A 22,965-nucleotide genomic window follows, 5' to 3' on the forward strand; every position below is an offset into this window, starting at 1 on the left:
TGGTGTCTGCTTCTGGGGGTCTGCCCCCGCCATGAACAGTTCTAACCAGGCACGTGTCCTGGTCAGCCTGTGAGTAACAACCCGAAGCTAGCATTCCCCGAGCGTTCGGATGGGTCAGGAATGGGGTCTCGCGAGCATCAACTCAGTGGGCCCTGCAGCAACCCAGGGGGACAGGCTGCGCTACCGACCCCCCTGCACAGATGAGGGCACTGGGGCCCCGAGAGCCGGAGCCACCAGCTGTCAGAGGGGAGGCAGGCCTCAGACCCGCTGTCCAGCTCCTGAGCAGACAGGCCCCTCAGCTGAGGACAGACCTGAGTCTCCTTTCGATTCCGCACCCAACAGGGGGGTCAGGCTGAGGGGGTGCTCAGAGGTCAGCAGGAGGAACTGAACCGCACGTGTGTGTGCACACAGCAGGACAGGGAGCTCACTACCACACACGGCCAGTGCACTGGAGCACAGCACGGTCCCGGTTCCTTCTGGGGACTCAGGGCTCAGTCAGGGCTCTCCACAGCTCCCCCGCTGTGTGCACTGAGCACGCCTGTTTCCTCCGTGAGCCACGGTCCCTGGGCGGGCTCAGCTGGGGTGAGGAAAGCACTCTCCTCTGAGCCCCGCTGGCAGCTCGAGGTCCCTTATCTTTATTCACGGCCACAGCTGAGTGTTCCCAGAAGGCACAGAGCTCCTTGGCACAGGGACTTATCTACAAAGCAGAAAGGAGGCCCCATGGGTCCTGGGCAGACCCTGGGAGGCTCCTCTCAGGAAGCCCTTTTAACTGGCAACAAAAGAACGGAAGGACGCAATGAGGAGCAAGGCCCCCGAAGACCCCTGCTCTGTAAGGGTCCTGCGTGGGCTCTGCCTGGACCAGCCAGGTCACCCCCTGCCACAGCCTCCCTGAACCCACAAATGCATCTCTGTGCCACCAGGACTGATGGCCGGTGGTGGTGGTGGTGGTGGCGGTGGTGGGGAGTGCAGACAAGGGTGCTGGGAAGGCAGAGAAAGCTGAACTGTGGTTGGTTCCTGACTCGGGAGCCCTCGGCTGGTGGAGCTGGGAGACCCTCAGAAACAGATCACCTGGTTTCGTCTTCGATAAAAGGCAGACGGCCTACGCTCCTGCGGGCTGCTGCCCAGCCCGAGGCCCAGGGCCCAGGCACAGTGAGCACGCGTTCATTCAGCCCAGCCAGGCAGGGCGGGAGGTGGGAGGGAGAAAGGGAGACTCGGGCGCCCAGGAGGACAAAAGAGGGACCTGGCTCCAGCTCTGCTCTGCTCCCACCCAGGCCTGAGGACCAGCTGTCTGTGAGGCCCCTCCCCCTGGCCCTCCCATATCCAAGCAGTCACAGGCTCCTGATTTTCCCTCCCGCAGTCCCCGTCAGTCTCACCTCCACGCCCTGGCATAGCCCTGGCTGGGGCTGAGGCCTCTCCCTCCAGCCACAGTCTACATCAGCGGTTCTCAAACTGTGGGTCACGACCCCTTTGGGGGCCGAACGACCCTTTCACAGGGGTCGCCTAAGACCACTGGAAAACACATATATCATCACATATTGTTTTTGTGATTAATCACTATGCTTTAATTATGTTCAATTTGTAACAATGAAATTGGGGGTCACCACAACATGAGGAATTGTATTAAAGGGTCACGGCATTAGGAAGGCTGAGAACCACTGGTCTACATGCTTCTCCTGGACCCTGCTCCAGCCTCTCCCCCCCAATCCCAGTGGCTACGGTGATGACTCTAGGGCAGTGATGACACGCGAACTCACATTTTTGGTTGATTTTTCTTTGTTAAATGGCATTTAAATATATAAAATAAATATCAAAAAGATAAATCTTTGTTTTACTATGGTTGTAAATATTAAAAAATTTCTATATGTGACACGGCACCAGAGTTAAGTTAGGGTTTTTCAAAATGCTGGCACACCGAGTTCAAAAGGTTCGCCATCACTGCTCTAGGGCCAGGGTTCCCCACCACCCCCTGCAGTGCCCTGTGTGAGCACAGGTCTGATGCTGGGGTGGGGCACGCAGCCCTCAGCTGGGACTCCTCCCCCTCTCTGCTCAGTGTGCCCACCCTTCACGGAAACTGGCCGCCGGACCCCACCAGCCACTGCAGGGCTGTGTCAGGGATGGCTGGTTCCCAGCAAGCAGGGTCTCCAGAGCCAACCCATGGGCTGCAGGCTGCTGTGCTTCCGAAAGGCCTCGGCGGCGGCCTGTGGTTTGCCCAGGAGGCTTGCTTTCTGGCCCGAGGTGCTGGTGTTTGTTTTTAGTAATAGCTGGCTGTTGGGGCTGTTGGTCCTACTTTGGGCCAAGAATCCAGGTTTGAGTTATTTATAATAACTGAAAATTACTTCTGGACCCAGCTTCGGCTGCTTTGTGTTTCCCACGGACCTTTCACGATTTGAAACAGAGACGCTGTGTTCTGCCTGGACCCCACCCATGTTCTCCTGGCTACGAAGAGTCTACTGTGTGTCAGGCTCTGTGCTTGGCTCTGGCATCCCAGCTCCCATGATGGGCCCAGTGGCAGAGGCGGAGGCACGGGGCCTGAATTCAACCTCCAACCCCGAGAGCTGCCTCCTGGTCCTTGGGGCTGAGGCCCGGCTCCTTTCGGAGGGAGGCTTAGGCAGAAAAGCCTCTTGGCTATTGAGCGGCGCTTGCAAAATTGCATTTGATGACTTAAGTGTAAATAAATGAGAACCAGATGGAGTAGATTTGGGGTAAAATGCACATGGGTCTCAGAGCTCCGCGGCCTGGGTTCTGCAGACCCAGGACACTCCCCGAGCTGTCAGAGGTGCTGGCACAGGCGGGAGCGAGGTATGGCTGGGTCTCCTGGGAGCTGCCTACTTCCTGGTCTGGTCATCAGCTGGGCCTTCTCTGGGCTCCTGACTCCCCAGCAGGTCGCTGTGTGTGGAAGTCACCGGGGTTCCCGCTGTAGCCCTGATCTGACACAGCCCCTCGGGCTGGGCCGGAGTCCAAGCTCAAGGCTGGTAGGATGAGGTACATGAATGGTGGGCCAGCTTTCCAGAAACAGCAAGCCCCCACTCACATCCACATACCAAGAGCCACCCCGGGGAGCCAGCGCTCTGTTGAAGTCTGCCGGCCCCAAGGTCTGGTCACCCCATCCCTCATCCAGGCCACCTTCAAACTCAGCTGCTGCCATAGGCCCCCCAGCGATGGCTGAGCAGCATCGAACATCTCTAAGGACTGGGAGCTGGCTGCCGAGCTCCTCCTTACAGGGATCTGCATGCGGCAGCCCTGTGACAGCTACCTACCCCTCAAGTCACAGCAGCTGGGGTACAAGATTCAGTGAGTGCTTGCTGTGTGACCCTGAGCAGGTCACTTACCCATTTTGGGCTTTGGTCTCCTTCTCTATAAAACAGGGGTAATAGTAACCTGAAATTGTGTTTTTCAAAAATGTTTTTATTAGTTTTAGAGAGAGGAGAAGGGAGAGGGAGAGAGATAGAAACATTGGTGAGACACTGATCAGCTGCCTCCCGCATGCCCCCCACTGGCAATTGAACCCACAACCTGGGCATGTGCCCTGACTGGGAATTGAACTGGTGACCTCTTGGTTCATGGGTTGATGCTCAACCACTGAGCCACACTGGCTGGGCTGAAGTTGTTGTGAGAAGTGAAGAAAATAGCGGAGGTAAAGCACTTGGCGCAGTGCCTGGCACGCACATACCACGGATGAGTGTTAGCGACTGCCCACAAGGCCGCCACAATGCCTCAGGGAGTCCAGGTGCGCACTCCCTGGGGGCAGAGTGACAATGAGCCGCCCACAGGGGACGCTCAGTCTCACTCTGCAGTGTAGCAGCTGCAGCCCCTGGAAGATCTCTCTGCCAGTAGGTCTGGCCTGCTCTCCACCACATCCCTTTCCCGGGGGACCAGCCCATTAGGTGCCTCACAGTGGTCCAGAGCTGGACACAGAGCCACGCATGTGGGATGAGCCTGCCCTCTCACGCTCTGCGCATGTTACCTCTTTTACTTCCACAGCCACTTATTCTTGTTGAGATCTCTCTCTTTAATAAAATTCACTTTCTTCAAGGGTCTATTTCAGTGGTTTTTAGCAAATTCACAAGGTTGTGCAAACATCACCGTCATCTAATTCCAGAACATTCCATCACCCTCAAAGGAAGCCCTGAACCCATTGTCAGTCCCACTTCTCCCCTCCCCCAGCCCCTGGCACCCAACAGTCTACTTTCTATCTATGTGCGTGTTTTGGACATTTCCTATGAAGTATGGCGCCGTACAGAATGGGGCCTTTTCTGTCTGATTTCTCTCAGGTTCATGCGTGTTGGAGCACGTGACAGCGCCCCCTCCCTTTTCATGCCTGGATGCTATTCCCCATGTACGGACGGGCCAGCTTATCCACTCACCAGTTGGGTTGCTCCCACTCCAGCTGTTACGACAAATGCTGCTGTGACCACTGCTCCTGTGTTCCTGGGACTGCGCGTCCATTCTCCTGGTATACGCTAGGGGGGACACTGTTGGGCCACATGGTAATTCTATGTTTAACTTTGGGGGGCTGTCAAACTGTCCCAAAGTGGCCACACACCATTTTATTGTCCCACCAGCAAAGGAGAAGAGGTTTCCAATTTCTCCACCTCCTCCCTGACACTCGGTATTTTCCATTGTTTGTGTTTTAACAAGGTTATAACCGTCCCAGTGGGTGTGAAGTGGTATCTCATATGGTTTCAATTTGCATTTCTCCAACTGACGATATTGAGCATCTTTTCATGTGCTCGTTGTCCATTCATACACATTCTCTGGAGAAATGTCTATTCAAATCCTTTGCCCATTTTCCTAGTAAGACTGGGATCTTCGTCTTCTTACTGTCGGGCTGTAAGCGTCCCTTGTGCAGCCCAGACACTAGGCTTTACCAGGTGCACGGCTGGCAGGAGCACTTTCTCTCACTCTGCAACCCTGGCCCTACGTCCTTGAAAGCGGCCTCAGGCAGCACTCTGCCTAGGAGCTCAGGACACCTGTGGGGGCCAGGCTGGCGAGGCCGGGCTCCTGCCAGGCTCTGGCCCCAGGAGGTGCCACTGTGCCACGGCTTTATGAGCCACCAATGATGCGCAAACCTCAGGCTGCCTGCCGAGCTGCTCCACACTCAGACAGCAGTGGCTGCCCGGCACCGCACGGGGATGTTCCACAGGCAGGACAGACCTAACATGGTCCATACAGAACAAAGCAGTCTGGTCCCCCCTCCACCCTCAGCCAACGGCAGCACGGCCCGCAGTCGCTTCAGCCAAAACGCTTGGTGGCCGGCCATCCTGGAAACCTCCCTTCCCCACTCCCCACATCCACTCCCTCAGCAGCTGGTCCAGCAGCTCCCCCTCAAACAACCCCTGAGGAGGATGCGCCTCACCTGCACCCCGGGACCTCCTTTCTGTTGGGGTCACCGGTGGCCTCCCACGGGCCTCCCTCTTCCACTCCCATCGCGCTCCATGCAGCGACTCCCAGTGTCAGCCAGCTGTGCTCGCCCCGCCCGAGCCAAAGGCTTCCTCACTCCCCTCCTGCCCACCAGGCCCCAGGGGACTACCTGCTACACCCCCCTCCAGCCGCCTTCCGCTCCCCGACACAGCACACCGCCTGTGTCCGCGCTGTCCTCTCACCACAGCGGTCTTGTTCCCACCTCGGGCGGGGCCTTTGCGCCTCCGTTCCTCCGACTGGAATGTTCTTCCCTGATCTTGGCGTGGCTCCCCTCACTCAGCCCTGAGCTGTCACCTCCTCAGAGATGCTCGCCCTGACCAGCAGCCTAAAGCAGCGGACAAGTCGCTCCATCACATCGCCCGCCACGGACCGGGCACTTTCACCCCCTGGGATCTCCCGGAAAACGCCGAGGCCCTGCGTGTGGCGGAAGCCCAGGGCTTAAACAGTGCGGGGGCACACAGTCCGTGTTTATGGACCGAGTGGCTGACAGAACTACAAAACAGGGCAGGGGCGCGGCGGTGGCCCCGGATCCTGCTCTTGGCCGATCCCATTGGGAGGAGCGGCGTGGGCCAGGAGGGGCTGCCCGGGAGGCCCCGGAGCTCCGGGATCCAGGCAGGAAGGCGACTTAGATGAGAGCTGGGAGCAAGCGCGGGTGGGTCTCGGGCGGCAGAGGCCATGGGCCCGTCAGGGGCCAGTGAGGGCTGGTCAGAGAAGAGCTATGCTCATTGATTTGCTGCCTGGCCTTTCCCGGGGTGAGCCCCATCGTGGGGTGACCACAGCCCCACCCAGGGGAAGTGTGGGGAGCGGTCAGGAAGGGGAGGAACAGGTGCCCTCCAACACCGCCACCCTGGGCGCTGCGGTGCCCAGTGGACCACACAGGGGCTCTCGGTCTGTCAGCAAAGCCCACAGCCTCCTCCCGCGTTGTCAGCGCCTGTCCCGGTACAAGGAGCACAGCCTCCCGCTGAAGAAAAGCCAGTTTACCTGGGCAGCGCCCAGTTTACCTGGGGTTTGGAGACAGCAGGTGACCTCCCCAATGACACTTCGCTGACCTCTGTCCCTGCCACTTACAGCAAGACCAGCCCCTCTTTTCATCTCTCCAGTGGGGGTGCTCTCACCCGTGGCCTCAGGAGAGCCTGCCCTCGTCACCAATAGGACAGTGAGAGCCAGCATGGGAACTGGGGCCTGACAGCCCAGCTGTGAGTGAATCCTGGTGGGACATGTGTGGGAGGCGCTGACGCTGTTACAAATTTCTTTTGATGGGGATAGAACGGAGGACTGGAGAGAGGGGAGGGAGGAAAAGCAAACAAACAAATCTTGGAACCAAAGCAAGAAGCTCTAAGAAAAGAAGGGAAGTGCTCTGACAGGATTCTTAATGAGCAGCCTCCGAAATAAACCAGGCCCAGCTGCCTGCCATTACTTCCCAGGGCCCGCTGGTGGGGCGGGCAGGGCGGCCCTCTGCCTGGGAGGAGCTCCACGGAGCCCAGGAGGGCCCAGGAGCCGCCCTCGCTGCCCCGGCTGGCACGGGCCTCCGGCCAGCCCCTCACCCGACTCCAGCCAGGTCAAGTGACACTCCTAGCATTCACTTCCCAGCCTCGGGGAGGATGCCGTGGAATTAGAACCTCTGGGCATCACTCTTCCCGATTCAATTCAGCATTTTCTTCCACCTTCTAAACGGCTGAATATAAGCCTAGGCCTTTCCACTGGCCTGGGTGCTGTGGTGCTTCCCAGGGACCCACTCTCTCCTCCTTCCCACCAGCACCACTGCATGCACACCAGTCCCACCTGGGAGTTCCTGGGCGTGAGGCCCCCAGCACAGCCCTGGCCTGTGCCTCCTGCTGTCCTATGATGGCTCCTTACTCAGGGCTGCTGGGAACTGGCCTGTTCCTCCCCCCGCTCTGCAATCCCTGTTAACAGGCCCTGGGTGGCTCATGCGGTCACAACAGGGCTGAGAAATGATCTTGTATTAACAGAGCCTACACATTTAAGAAGGCAGCAGACAGCCCTGGCTGGTTGCTCAATGGTTAGAGCGCTGCCCTGCGCACCACCGGTTCAACTCCCAGTTAAAGACACACACCTGGGTTGCAGGTTTGATCCCTGGCACCAGCACTGTGCGGGAGGCAACCAATTGATGTATCTCTCTCACTTCGATGTTTCTCTCTCTCATCCCCCTTCTTCTCTCCCTTCCACTCTCTCTAAAAATCAACGGAAAAAATACCCCTGGGCGGGCTGAGTGTGGGCAGCAGGGAGCTTTGTGGAAAAGGGGGGGTACAGCTTGGCTGAAGCACTGGGAGGACTAACATGCCTCCCACGGCCCACCTCACCCTTCCAGCCAGCGTGCGGCACTCCCTTCCCAGGGCATGCCTCTCCTCAGAACCTCGCATAGCTCCGTCACTTGTTCAAAAACGGTTTTATTATTTTAAAATTAGAATTTACAAGGAATTTTGAAAAACAGTAAAAAACAAAACAAGGATCAACAGTTTGACACTTTAGCTACAACCACAATCACGAGGATCTGTGGGCTGGTTCTCCCGGGGTAACGAGCCACTCCGACCTGCCTTCCCACCCCTCCTCTCTGAAAGCTGAGTCGGTGCCTGGTCTGTGCTGGGACTCGCTCCCGACCACCCTTCCCACCTGCTGCCGTCCAGCTGGCTGGTGGCCCTCCCTACCCTGTGCACTTGTCTCTACTTCACCCTGGGCGGTACACGGGAGGGATCATTTCCTTCAGAGGGCTTTTCACTTCTCGTCACTCCCCACTGGACGCCCTCAATCTAATCTCCCCCAGAGTGTGCTTGCCTGTGCAGCAGCCTCATCTGAAACCATCTTTCTTATGCCAACACCTTCCTCCAAAACATCCATTCACTCAGTCATTCCTTCACTCACCCAACAGGACGCAAGGCCGCGCACACAGTGCTGGGGATAAGTAGTGAGCACAAGGTCAAGGCCGCCCTGAGGGAGCTGCCAGGAGGAGAGAGGCAGTGAGACCAACAGAGGTAACTACTGCCTGGGGTCAGAGGTCGGCAGGAAAAGAAGAGTGGGCCCTGCGAGAGGGGTCAGAGGCCACACTGAGCAGCTGGGCAGCCTTTCTCTAAGCAACATGGGATCAGTGCAGGGAAAGGTGTTGGTGGTGGGATGCAGTATGTGTGTGTGTACGTACATGTGTGTGTGTGTGCATACGTGTGCATGCATGAGTGTATGTGTGTGTGTGTGTGTGTGGTGAGGCTGGAGCAGCAGATGGGGCCCTAGCAGCTGTTAGAGGGGCGGGAGCCAGCGGGAGCTGCCAGGCTTTCCACATCCTGGGCTGTGCTTTGGTCCCACGTCTCGGCTCCACGACTGTGCCCAGCAGTGAGGCGAGTCCCACAGAGCCGAGGAAGCTGCACACAGACCCAGTGCACCATCGCCACCGCACAGTCAGAGCTGCACACAGACCCAGTGCACCATCGCCACCGCACAGTCAGAGCTGCACACAGACCCAGTGCACCATCGCCACCGCACAGTCAGAGCTGCACACAGACCCAGTGCACCATCGCCACCGCACAGTCAGAGCTGCACACAGACCCAGTGCACCATCGCCACCTCACAGTCAGAGCTGCACACAGACCCAGTGCACCATCCCACCGCACAGTCAGAGCTGCACACAGACCCAGTGCACCATCGCCACCGCACAGTCAGGGCTGCACACAGACCCAGTGCACCATCGCCACCGCACAGTCAGGGCTGCACACAGACCCAGTGCACCATCGCCACCTCACAGTCAGAGCTGCACACAGACCCAGTGCACCATCGCCACCGCACAGTCAGAGCTGCACACAGACCCAGTGCACCATCGCCACCGCACAGTCAGAGCTGCACACAGACCCAGTGCACCATCGCCACCTCACAGTCAGAGCTGCACACAGACCCAGTGCACCATCGCCACCGCACAGTCAGAGCTGCACACAGACCCAGTGCACCATCGCCACCTCACAGTCAGAGCTGCACACAGACCCAGTGCACCATCGCCACCGCACAGTCAGGGCTGCACACAGACCCAGTGCACCATCGCCACCGCACAGTCAGAGCTGCACACAGACCCAGTGCACCATCGCCACCGCACAGTCAGAGCTGCACACAGACCCAGTGCACCATCGCCACCGCACAGTCAGAGCTGCACACAGACCCAGTGCACCATCGCCACCTCACAGTCAGAGCTGCACACAGACCCAGTGCACCATCGCCACCTCACAGTCAGAGCTGCACACAGACCCAGTGCACCATCGCCACCGCACAGTCAGAGCTGCACACAGACCCAGTGCACCATCGCCACCGCACAGTCAGGGCTGCACACAGACCCAGTGCACCATCGCCACCTCACAGTCAGAGCTGCACACAGACCCAGTGCACCATCGCCACCGCACAGTCAGAGCTGCACACAGACCCAGTGCACCATCGCCACCTCACAGTCAGAGCTGCACACAGACCCAGTGCACCATCGCCACCGCACAGTCAGAGCTGCACACAGACCCAGTGCACCATCGCCACCGCACAGTCAGAGCTGCACACAGACCCAGTGCACCATCGCCACCGCACAGTCAGAGCTGCACACAGACCCAGTGCACCATCGCCACCTCACAGTCAGAGCTGCACACAGACCCAGTGCACCATCGCCACCGCACAGTCAGAGCTGCACACAGACCCAGTGCACCATCGCCACCGCACAGTCAGAGCTGCACACAGACCCAGTGCACCATCGCCACCGCACAGTCAGAGCTGCACACAGACCCAGTGCACCATCGCCACCGCACTGTCAGGGCTGCACACAGACCCAGTGCACCATCGCCACCGCACTGTCAGGGCTGCACACAGACCCAGTGCACCATCGCCACCGCACAGTCAGGGCTGCACACAGACCCAGTGCACCATCGCCACCTCACAGTCAGAGCTGCACACAGACCCAGTGCACCATCGCCACCGCACAGTCAGAGCTGCACACAGACCCAGTGCACCATCGCCACCGCACAGTCAGAGCTGCACACAGACCCAGTGCACCATCGCCACCGCACAGTCAGAGCTGCACACAGACCCAGTGCACCATCGCCACCGCACTGTCAGGGCTGCACACAGACCCAGTGCACCATCGCCACCGCACTGTCAGGGCTGCACACAGACCCAGTGCACCATCGCCACCGCACAGTCAGGGCTGCACACAGACCACTGGACAGAGCGCAGGCCAGGAAAGCGGGTCCTCCTGAGTTGGAAGGCTAGTGAGGCCATTATTTTCTCTTCGATACTGATTTCTCTGAGTTTCCGGGGAGATGGGTAAGTAAACAGACCTGTTCAACTCTGTGCGATTAGTACTGGGCCTGGCTGGTCCCACGTGCCGGGTGGGGAGCAAGTGCCCCTGCCCAGGAGGCAGGGAAGAGGGGCAGAAGGGCAAACCGGAGGCCTGGGGACGGCGGCTCGCCAGGCAGGGGGAGCCCAGGGGCCTGCGGTGCCAGCGGACAGGCTTCATGTTCAGACGGAGAGAAGGCGAGGCTGGAGGGACGGGAGAGCCCAATCCCAGGGCCAGCTGCCAGGATGAGGAGCCTCCACTGGCCTGTGAGGCCCTCTCCCACCTTTGAGGTAGCACCTAGGAGGTTGCTAAAGACCCCAGACCAAGGCTACCCACTTCCCACAAACAAGGCCTGGCAGCTGGGCGCAGGCACCTCTGCCTGCCGGCTTCTTTCCAGCTGCATGTGGCTGGGACGAGGTGGGTGGGTGGCAGGGAGGGTGCTGGGTAGGCGATGCACGGGGCTGGCTGATGGCCACGACAAACAGCCGGGGCCAGGCCTGCGGGTGCTGGGAGGGGGGTCACTGCAGCACTTGTCCAGGCGCAGCCAGGCCCAGCCGCGTCCAGGGTGACCCCAAACGCCATCCAGGGCGCAGGCTGCTCCAAAATAAGCAGCTTGTTGGCAGAGGGCGTGCCGGCCTGGAGACTCGGACGCCCTGTTTGTCCATCATGCCCCTTTGGCACCGGCTCAGTCCTGGCTGGGGGCATACGCTCTGGTTGCAGGATATTTTTAAGGAGCCTTCACAAGACACTTACTTTTTGTTTATTTCTCCGAGTTCTGACCAAGTCCTTGGCACACGGACTACAAACAAGAAAGGCGAAGAAGCGTCTGCTGGCCTGGCCTGCCCTTTGCAGCGGGCGTTTCTCTTTGCTGTTTACGGACAGAGCAGCCCTCTTCCCGGAGCCACCACATCGAGGCCTGTTCTATTCGGAGGTGGGACAGGCACCAGGGGGAGTGACACATTTCAGCCCAGTCCCACCGAGGGGAAGGCAGGCTCATCAGGGAGGTGGCCCCTGACTTGAACCCAAAGGAGAGCGGGAGAGAGGGAGGCCTCAGCAGACCACCTCCCTGAACCCCCACTGCCCCCTCCAGGGACATCTCGGGAGAAAAAGTGAGAGCAGAGAGCTGGCCCAGAGGGGAGCTGGGAGCCAGGCTCATGCGTCGGCCTCCCGAGTCCCCACTCTCCTTCCACCGAGAATAGAGGCTGGAAGGAGCTGGGCGTGGAGATAAGGGTCCCGAGCCTCAGTGCCACGGGCGCTGTGGTCAGCCGCCGGCTGTAGGACACTTCCCAGCGCTGACGCCCGGCCCAAGGCGGCCTGAGCTCTCACCTGTCAAGTTGTGCTCCTCTAGGTCAGAATTGAACATTCTGCCCCCTTCCTGGCCACCTGCCATCCCTCTATCACACAGATGAGCCTGTGCTGGGCCCGGGGACAGAGAGCTAAGTCACTTCGGAGCTCCCCCCAGGAGATCCCCAGTAAGTAGAGGAGACCCACCCCCAGATGGCCAGTGACAAGCGGGGGAGCTCAGGGCTGAGTCAGACGGAAGCTAGGGGCTGTGGGTGCCCAGGAGAAGGGTGTGCACCCAGGGCGGCTTCCGTAGGGGCTGAGCCTGAGCAGAGTCCCGAGGGACCAGCAGGGTCAGCCACAGTGCTGACGAAGAGCACGGGGAAGGGCAATTCAGGCAGAAGGAAGAGCAGGTGCGAGGACACTCCAGCGCAGGGAAGGGCGGCACGTCTAGGGAAATGGAAGATGCTCAATGTGTCGAAGACGCCAGTTCTGAGAGGAGGAGGGAGGCAGACAGGGCCTGCACCTGGCAGGGACTCGGGGGAACATGACCAAGAGCTCGGGCACTGGCGCTGAGGGCACGCCCTGCTGCCAAGTCATCGATTCACAAGACGCTAGAGGGGAAGGGGATTCCAACAGCGCTGTTGGCACCCTGGGACCCCTCAGGGGTGGGGCCGGCACCACGGAGAGCCGGGCTCTCAGCCCTGCCAGTCCTGCCTCCCATTTCAGCCCGAGCCAGAGCAGCACGACCTCCCAGGACTTTCCTTGAAATAAAGGCCCTGCTACTGCAAACAAAACCCCTGGGATCAGAAAACCATTGGTTGAACCCCAACCTTTACCTCACATATGACAGGAAAATGGAGGCACAGAGAGGCGGGGATTTCCCAAGGTCCCCAGCAAGTCTAAACCCTTGGCCCACTGCCCTTCACCAGGCACCCACCTGGCACCCACCTGGCCCTGCTGCCAGCAGCTCCCTGCCGCCCCGCCTGCCTCGGCCTGAGACACACCTGAGCCCCCCTCCCTCCACCTCCCTCCACCCTGCTCCATCAGCTCCCTGGTTCTGCAGTGCCTGGAGAGAAGGAAGCATATTTATAAAGATGGACAAGCACCCAGTGTTTCTCTTTCTCAGGCCAAAGAATTTCCGCCTGATTACAGCTGCTGGAAGCTGGAGGAGTGGGCCCGAGTCCCACTTGTCCTGCAGATCAAGTGTGTTTAGATCACCTGAGGGGGCGCCAAGACGGGGGTGGGGGGTGGGGAGGGCGTAAATAAAGAGAACAGGGAGAAACCTCTAGGGTTTACCTTAAAAGTATTGGTGTTTACGGAGTACCTACATGGCTGTCCGAAGCTGTTTAGTTTTACATTAAAACGGTCGGCATTTTTTCCCCCAGCAAGAAAGGTATGTGAGCTGTTGAAGTATAAAGACAAATAAATGGAGGTTCAGGGAGCAGCACATTGCCTCCAGCTGTCCTCCCAGATGGGAGGGCGCCTTCAAAGGGCCGTGCGGGGAGGCCCTTTCATCCTGCCAGCCGGCCGCACAGGGAGGGCTGCGACTGCTGCGCCAGGGGATGTGAGCGTCCGCGGTGACTGCCTCCCACATGTGCAGCTGGGCTCCTGGGCCGGGCAGAGTCCCCCACATCCTCCTCTCTCTGCTCTCTCTCTCGGCAGCCTCTGGGTTACCTGCTCATCCACCTCCATCCACCTCTGATCCTAGCAGAGAGGGATCACACCCATTTTGCAGAGAACAAAACCGAGGAAGAGGTGACGTGTCCAAGGTCACAAAACGGGTGTGTGGCTGAGCTGGGACTAGAAGCCCTGATGCCAGGTGACCCCCCATGTCGAAGAATGAGCACAAAAACCAATGCAAGAGGACGGGAGTTTTCTGACCCGGGACGGGGAGCCGTGACTCATGGCAGGAGCTCCCTGTGGAACCCGAGCCCCCAGCAGAGGGGCTTCACACACAGCCAGGGCCCAGGCTCCTGCCTGCATCTCTGCCAGCTCAGAAAATGCATCCGTTTTCTTTAAAAAGCATCCTGACTGCATACTAGGAATGAGTGATAACGAGCTACGTCACATCTCTTGAGACCCTGTTGCCTGCCAGGCACTACAGTCTGAGCTCTCGGAGCTTCTCTCACTGGTCTCTGCCTCAGCCCTGTCAAGTAAGCACGACTCTTAGCCCCACCCGACAGACGGGCATCCTGACACCAGGCCACACTGTCAGCGATGGATCCAGGATTGGAAGCTGGACAGGCTGCCTCTGCTTCTTCAGGACTGGGAATGTCATCCATCTCCTAACCGTGGGCTCCCAGCCCAGGACATGGCCCTGGGCAGGTGCTCACGCGCTTCCTTACTAAATGAAGGAATGCTAGGATCTTTGGCTTCAATGTCATCTAGGAGCTCCAGAGGGCTGGATGAGGCCCGAGGGATCATTTGGGCTGGCCCTGCCAAGGCATTAGGGGTGAGTTAATTAAATGTTTGACTAAATATAGCAGGCGCATTTTTAAGCTGATAATTTTGTATAAGCCCTCGAATGATGTTATAAATATCCACATGCTTTGGCAGAGAAAAGCCCCCCCCCCCCCCACATTCCAACCGGCCCTCCCACCCCCCGCCCCCAGCTGACTGCTCCCAGACTTCTGAACTGGACACCATTCCCATCTGGGTGGCTGTTGATCATCTCAAACTGAACTCGGCCAAACAGACTGGAGTGTGCCCCTCTTCTCACTCCAGAATCTCTCCTGGCCCCGGAGTCCCGTCTCAGCCACAGCAGCACGGCCACGCAGAAACTCCAGGCAGAAAGCTAGCCGTCGTCCTGATCCTCTTTCTCCCTCACCTCCCACACATCCAGTCTGTAAACAGTGTGTTAGCTCTGTCTTCAAAGTATATTCTCAATTCACCACTTCTCACCTCCACCACTGTCAGCCTGGACTGAGCCGCCATCTCTGACCCACTGCAGTGGTCTCATTCCCTGTAACACCTTCTCTACTGAACAGTCAAAACAAATCCCTTTTAATTAAAATGTCAACAAGACTGTGTCAGTCCCTGTTTAAATGTCCCATGGCCTCCCAGCACCCGTCTAGACACACAAGGACCTGCAGGACCCAGCACTGCCCACTCCCGGCCACATCTCCAGTCCCTGTCCCTGACCCCTGACCCTCCAGGTACGCTGACCTGCTCCCAAACTCAGCTCGCTTGCCCCGTCTTGGGACTCTGCACCTGTCCTCCCCCTTCTGTCTGGAGGGAAGACCGTCCCTAGACCTTCAAATGGTGGCTTCTCCCTCCTCACTGAGGTCCCCACACACGGGCCCTCCCTGGGGACGTGCGGGCCTCCACAGCCACCCTGACTGTGCAGTGCAGTGGAGGTGACCTCTGAGGCTGGGCTGCAAGACTTCTGGGCCTGGCCTCGCTCTGCTGGGCCCAGCGGCCACGCTGCGAGGAAGCCCACACCGGCCCACGCGGAAAGGCCACAGGAGAGGCTGCCTCAGTGCTCGGCTCACAGCCAACATCAGCCGCTGGGCATCAGCAGAGAAGCCTCCAGATGCTTCCAGCCTCCACGTGCTCTCAGCGGAGGCCCAGACCCATGGGGCACTGACAAGGCCGCCCTGCTGAGCCCCCGCATCCACCAGAATAAAATGGTGTTGTGTGGCCCCAAGGGCGGGGGGTTATGCAGGAACAGTCTTAGGGTTCCGTCCTGTCCAGCCCCCCTCTCCTATCACTCTCTACCACCGTATTCTGTTTTCTTATTTCCACTGGAGCTGACCACTGAACTTGAACTGACTTTACTGTTTCCCTCGCCCCCACCACGGAAGCCCCTCGGTGTGGGGAGGGCCTGCCTCTGTTCACCACTCGCTGCATCCAGCCTGTAAGTGCGTGGGGCACACGGCAGGTGCTCAGAGTGACGGCTGAACCCGGGGGCGGGCTCTGGTGTCAGCTCACACAGCTGCTCTGCCTGCCATTGGAGCCATGAGTATTTCTGTCTTTCTCACAGCCCTGGGAGGCCTGTGACAGACGCCCTCCAATTCACCTTCCTCTCTGCCGTGTGCACAGCATGGAGGTTTGCTGAGCTCGAGGGCCCAGATCACAAGTACTTTTACAAGTTCATTTATTCATTCTCTGGGTGAGGGGAGCCCTCTTGCCCTTTAGCGTGCCTCCCGCCAATCTGGCTTGGCAGATACTGGGATTTCTGGATGCCCTCAGCGACTCCCAAACCCTAAGGAGATGCACAGCTAAGACCCCCGCCCCCCCCACCCCCCGGGGCGGTCCCTCCCTGAATCTGGCCAGCCTCCCAGAGCTGGTGCTGTTCCGGGCGCCATGGGGCAGGGGCTGGGCAGTGGCTTACGGCCTTGAACTGGCAAATGCACAAACGCGGGCTCTGGTCCCAGCCCCACCACTGCTGGCTGTGTGACCACCCTCTCGGAGCTCTGCTCTCCTCAGCGGTCAGGCGGGCTCATGGCTCTGCCTGTGGATGCTGGGAGGACGCAGCAGAGATCCCCAGGTCCTCGCCTCGCCTAGGTGCCACGGTCTAGACAGGGCCAGCACAGCGTAGGTGCTCAACAACCGCGCACGCGAAAGCAGATCTGTTAACGGACAAGTTTGTGCTGAACCTGCCTTCTTTCCACAGGGAAAACTGCTGAGGAGCGAGTCCCAAATCCAAACTGTGAGCAGCCGAGAAACGTGCTTCTCAGTAAGTCAGGGCAGAGCCTGGGGCCGGCGGAAACATCTGGCAGAGTGAACTGATGGCTGCAGAGAAACGGAGCCTTGCTTTGCGGGGCGGGAAGAAGTGATCCGCTGCTGGTTTTAATTTAGGATGAAAAAAAGCTGAGTCTATTAGCCTAAATATTGCTCTTATGTCCAGTTGCATGAAGTTTGGAATAATATTTTTCAAGCAGAACTACTGCTATTTCAGTAATTACGATGCTAAAAGCAGCCGTTTGGGGTGGAGCAAGGATCTCATCGCGGTCTGAATCCCTCTGGTGTCATTTTCTGTTATATTTGAGAAATTCCTCAATAAAGATGTCAAACAGAGAGAGGGTTTTGTTCCCTGGAGGACAGACTTGGCCAACCTCCAGGACACAGTCCCAGGCAAGCCATCTCCACAAGAAAATAACCTCTTTTGCTCAAAAGAAAAGAAAAGGTTCAACTGTGAAAACTCTGGCAAGAAAATAACCCTTAAGCCGTCAGCCTCATTTCTCCTAATTAACTTGGAATGCTTCTCAACCTCCCGACCGGGGTTCATCCCAGCCTCGTCCCTCAGGAATCCTGCGCTGGTTGAGAGGAATGTTACACCCAGACGAGACTCCTGACCCAGACTTTTGGGGACAGAACAGGAGATGCAAAGCCGCCCGCTGTCCCTGATGGGTGAGGGGTTGTGGGTGGGGCCCAGGGAACTGACCGGAGGCGGTCAGGCCTGCACAAGGCAGTCAGAACCTCCTAGCACTCGGCCTCTCGCAGCCCCCAGCACCCATGGGGGCAGGCTTTCTGCTGGGAGCACAGTTACTCCCAAGGCCAAGTAGGCAGGCACACAACCAAAGCGGACTGGGGGTGAGCAACAGAAGGGGTGGGGACTGTAGCAAACAGGAGAGGCCACCCCCACCCAAAGGGGACACAGCTCCTCCCCCTGGCCTTGACCCCAGGCTCTGGGGGATCCCCCTCTGCCCGTCCTGTGGCTGCAGCTCTCCCCATGGAGTCAGAAGTCCACAGAGGGTCACGTGCACCTGGAATCCCTATCTGCCCTTCTAGACCACATTCTGGGTTCTGGAGACCCCACAATTCCTTGCCCGAATGGCCCACGCCTGTCCGTTCTCTGAGGGACAGATGACACTTAGGACCAAGCAGTAGCAAAAGGGAAAGGAGGGTTGGGGGCCAAGAGCCAGAGCTTGAGCGTCAGACGGTGTGTCCCAGGCCCCTGTGGGCGGGAGAAAGCCAGGGGCGAGAAGGGGTGGGAGCAGGGTGGGTCACACCTCCACTTTCTGGCACAAACTCCAAGGAGACCAAGGATTCTAAATTCCAGTCTAACCTCTCCAGGCACGAGGTAGGAATACTTGTCAAGGTTGAACAGGCTGAACATATTCTAGTTCTGAAGCCTCGTAATGACTTTTACATATTTAGCCACATGGGATACGAGCCTCCATTGTATTCGTGCCAAAGCCCCATAAGCGCCAGGGGCTGGGGCCTGGCCAAGCAGGAAGAATGCTGGAAATACGGAGTTTTATGTTATTAGCCTGGGTGTTTTCAATGTCGGCAAATCATTCAATGATGATGACGATGATAAATGCTGTGGGGATAGAGCCAGGGTGCAGGCGGCTGAGGACTTGGCCGCCAGCCTGCACCTTCGGCACCAACAGGACACCACCCGGTACCTGGGCAGGGCCTCCCAGCTGCACACAGCTCGCCACAGCCACCTCCACAGGTAACTCGCAGAGACCTGACACAGGGACGACCGACCCACTTCAGCCAGGGGAACCGAAGCCTGGAGGGTTTGAGTAACTGGTCCCAAACCATCAGCTCAAGCGGCGGTGCGGAATGCGAGGCAACACCCTCACGCTGCCAGCCCACTCCCACAGCGCCCTCTGTGTCTGCCGCTCTTTATCGGGCCTCGTGACCCCGACACTGACCCCCGCACTCAACTCCGACAGCATTTCCCGGGTCAGGGAGCTGAGGCTCCGAGAGGTCCCGTGGCCAGTGTGGTTTGAGTCTGTTGGTACCAAGATCTGACTTCTCTAGAGCGGAGTTGTGTCTTGAGAAGGAAAAAGCCCACAGAGTCCGCCGGGAAGGGCCTGCCCTCGGCTGAAAGCAGAGAAGAGAGAGAACCTTTCTGGGCCGCCCTGTGTGCGAGTGAGAGCCGCACGCAGTCCAGTCGGTGCTCGGAGGTAGGTGGGGACTACCCGGTCCTTTAAATTAATCCGTCTCAACGGGAGCCGCTGTGAAGATAAAGCTGTTGAAACCGAGGCCCGCACAGATTCCACCCCTAGGCTGGAGGCGCTGGTGGGCCTGCCTCAGCCAAGAACAAAGGTGCAGCCGCGATTTGCACAGGTAAGAGCGCTGTGGCCAGAGGGCCGGGGGCTCAGACACGGCCCGGGTGTGGACGGTGAGCTTGCGCCCCACCAGGTCTGGGAGGCAGGAGACAGCCCACCTCATTCATCTCCCCGAGGGGCGGCGATCAGACGCCCGCTTCGCTCGAGTGCCCAGTGCACGCTGCTAGGTGCTCCACACCCACGATCACGCTCAATTCACACAGAACCCTGACATCAGGGACTCCAAATCCCACTTCACGGGGTGGGGGTGGGGGGCGGGAACTGAGGCACGGGGGAAGTGACTGGCGAAAGGTCACACAGCTGAGAGCCCGCAGGGCCAGACTGGAGCCCAGAACTGGCAGCCACCAAGATCCGTCCGCCTGACCAGGGGGTGGTCCCGCCCGCTGTGCACAGCCCTGCCAGCTCTGCCTTCGCAGACTAATCAATACAGAAACGTGCTCTTTCCGTCGCCCGCAAAGGGGGCAGACTGGTAAAGCTAAGGGCTTACGCTTTGGGGGGGACTCAATAGATAACACTTGGACGGTAATTAACTCAGCATCTGGCACAATAAATGCTGTACAGCCCGTTCTTTACAATCTAATCAAAGGCTCTGCGCACTTCCGCAGCCCCACCTCCCAGGCTCCTGCCACCCACCCGGAGCCTGGCCTCAGAGCCACCCACCGCTTGCTACACGGGCTGTGCCCTCGGCCCAGCAAGCTGCTCCCCAGCCTCTGGAGACCCTGCTCAAGGCAGCCTTCTCTGTAAAGTCCCCCCCTGCCCCCCCAAAGGAGTCAGCCCTCCTTCCACCCCCACCCTCACAGGGTAGCTCTTGCCAGGCCCCTCTGGGCTTCAGCAGCCTGCCGTCCAGACGTCCGTTTCAGAGCTCATTGTGGGTGTAATTACATGTTCACAGATCTGTTTCCCATAACAAGCCCATCCGAGATCCAACAGGCATTGAACAAAAACAGGCAGGGAACCCAAGGTGAATACACCACGAAGAGGAGAGGCTCCGAGCACGTGGGACGTCACACCCCGTGCCACCCACCAGCCACCAGCTGGCACGGGGCAGGGGCGCCGAGTGCTTCAGGGAGCGCTGCAGCGAAAGCCATAAAGAATCCAAAGGATCCTCTCACCCAGCAGTTCCACTTCCGGGAAGAACTGCTAAGGCAACAATTAGGAAAACGAGGGGGGAGGTTTATGCCCAGAATCACTGCTCGACTCTCATGGTTAAAAACAAACAAGGTAAGCAAACAACCTAAATGTCCACCCACCAAACGGTGGCCGATCACCTAGAGCAGCAGTTGCCACTGGCGGTCCGTGAGGTCCGAAAGGGCGGCCGCTGACCTAGAGTGACACTCACGCCTGCCTGTTGACCACTGCACCGACTAAGTGCCGGCCACTTCGCTCTCACGCCTGGTGACGCAGGCAGCATGGCTGCGCCTGTTCGCAGCGGGGAAGCCCGAGGCTCGGAGGCCAGGATGACAGCAACAGCCACTGGGTGTGGAGAGCCTGTGAGGGCACGTACGCGTCCCAGCTCCCTGACATGATCTGTTACTGAGGCTCTTCACAGCCCCCCCTCACCAAGGGGGCCCCGAGGCCCAGGGATATCAATGGCTATTCACAAAAAGAAAAGTTTTAGGATTGTTCCAAAAAAACCCCAAACTATTCACAGCCACACTCCTGCCACATCCATGGTCTTATCCCCGGGCTCCAGCCCTCCGGCCCTCCGGCCCAGGGTCACTCAGCCGCCAGTAGCAGACGAGTGCTTAGGGGACCGTGCGATCTACAAGCAAAGGAATCCCTGAGGCTACTAGAAGCTGGGAGAGGAGCCCAGAAGATTCTCCCTCGAAGCCCTGGGAGGAACCAACGCTGCTGACACCTTCTCTTCAGACTTCTAGCCTCCAGGCTGGGAGAGAAGAAACTTCTGCTGTTTAAGCCCCTCAGTGTGTTACTTTGTTACAGCGGCCTCCGGCCTCCGTTATTCGTGGCTTATCAGACTATGAGGCAACTGGAAAAATGGTGATAACTGGGGGGCCAGGTAAACATACCTGAGCGAGGCTCACATGATCTTCAAGGGAAAGTCAAGGGACAAAACCACGCTGACCACTGATTACTACAGTGAAATCACACCTGGGAGCAGGGAGGAGCCTGAGAGGAAATACACCAGCGTAACTAAGACGCTTCCTAATTTTTTGTCCCTGTTCTACATGTTTCCAATTTTATCCAGCAAGCTGGCATCACTCTGATACATTTTATACAACTGGCTTACAATATACAACTGAACCATGAGACTCTGGAAGTACAGAAGAATCCTTGCTATGGGGTGAATCGTACCCCCCCCCCCCCCCCCCCGATCTCCAGTACCTCGGCACATGACTGTGTTTAAGACGGGGCCTTTTCAGGGGGAATTAAATTGTAAATCGGTTAGGATGGGCCCTGCTCCAATAAGACTGGAGTCCTCATAAGAAGAGGAGATTAGGACACACAGAGAAAGACACCAAGTACAGGGACGCACGAATGACCATGTGGACACCCAGTAGGGAGGTGGCCATCTGCAAGCCGAGCTGAGAGGCCTCAGAAAAAAAACCCAAAGAGCTGAACTTTGACTTGAGACGTCCAGCCTCGAGAACTGCGAGAAAAGAACTTCATGTTGCGTAAGCTCCCCGGCGGCGCCGGTAAACTCAACACAAAGGACCGAGGGAGAGTCGGCCTTCCCACGCGCCCCACGCGGCAGCCGGAGCGCAGGCGCAGGCAGGGGCGCCCAGCACTCACCCAGACAGTTGTGTCCGTCGTGCGCCAGCATGAAGCCGTCGAAGCAGGTGCACCGGTAGTTCCCCGGGATGTTGATGCACTCGTGCACGCAGCCCCCGTTGTAGGAGTCGTTCTCACACTCGTCGATGTCTGCAAAGTGAGGGGCACGAGAGAGGTCAGAGGAAGAGCCTGGGGTTCCCTCTGCCCCCCCTGCTGAAGGCACCTGGGCATGACTGGCTAGGGGACGGCTCACCAGGCATTCACTAGAACCCTTGGTGGGGGCTGGGACCCAGCGGTGACAAAGGGCAAGATCCTGGCTCTGACCGAGGCTGACCACACCTTGCAGAGCTGGCAAGAGTCACACCCAGCTCAGCCTCCTTGGAAAGCCTCTCCACAATAACCGCACGTGGGGACCCTGTGTAGCCCCCAAACTGGATCTCTTCGCCCCTTTGAGAGCCTCCCACAGATGGAGAGCTCATTACTCATGAAACCGGGAGAATCAAATCGAAGGAACGTCGCATACCACCAAAAAGTGTAACCCCTGGAATGACCGCAAGTCCGCACACTCCTCCAAACGGTTTCCTTTCACATCAGCATCTGCATTCTCAACTTCTACCGCCCCAGTGTCCCCGTTAGAACAAAGGCTCTGTCTCACAAACAATGGCCCATAGCCTTGGTAAAGGTCACCCTTTTGCCGTTTTAAGTTTTTTTTTTTTTTTTTTTTTTAACATTTCCCGTCAGGGTTCAAGGGGCTATCAGTCCTGGCGTTCCAGAGAGATTTGAGAGGCTCGGAGGGTAACAGGAACGCCCAGGTCACATTTAACGAGCTGACAACACCATACACCGTATCCGTGTGTCTTTCGGTCCACACGGATCAGCGACGCAGGCGCCGTCACCATTCCAGTTTCCCGAGGGCAGCGGAGACGCGGAGGCACAGGGCGCCAACACCTCGCCAAGGCCGCACACTTACCAAGTAGGACACGTGGGCTTCGAACCGGTACGGCCTGGCCGCATCTCAACCGCCACGGGGAAATGGGAAACCAGAGAAGCCGGGAAGGGGCAGGCGGAAGTGCCCTCACAGCGGAACCGGAAATACGACACAGCGGACCGGAAGTGCCCCAGCTAAGCAAGACCGGAAGTGGTTACAACCTGGGAAGAATCGGTCCGTCTCGCAGGCAGTTGAAGAGGGTTTTT

The 22,965-nt window shown here is 58.4% G+C and overlaps 1 protein-coding gene across 2 annotated transcripts in view; it reads right to left on the bottom strand.

The window, feature by feature from the left end:
* The window catches only part of SCUBE1 (signal peptide, CUB domain and EGF like domain containing 1), a gene marked incomplete at its 5' end in the record, with an annotated part of 98,070 nt that overhangs the window by 55,656 nt on the left and 19,449 nt on the right, over positions 1 to 22,965 (bottom strand). For both annotated transcript variants that reach the window (XM_081084951.1, XM_081084952.1), the window contains one exon: positions 21,793 to 21,921. In XM_081084951.1, coding sequence (XP_080941077.1) covers positions 21,793 to 21,921 — 129 coding nt within the window. The remainder of the gene's footprint in view (positions 1 to 21,792; positions 21,922 to 22,965) is intronic.

This window comes from Myotis nattereri, assembly GCF_964212035.1.
Source record: "Myotis nattereri genome assembly, chromosome: 2".
Lineage (NCBI taxonomy): Eukaryota > Metazoa > Chordata > Mammalia > Chiroptera > Vespertilionidae > Myotis > Myotis nattereri.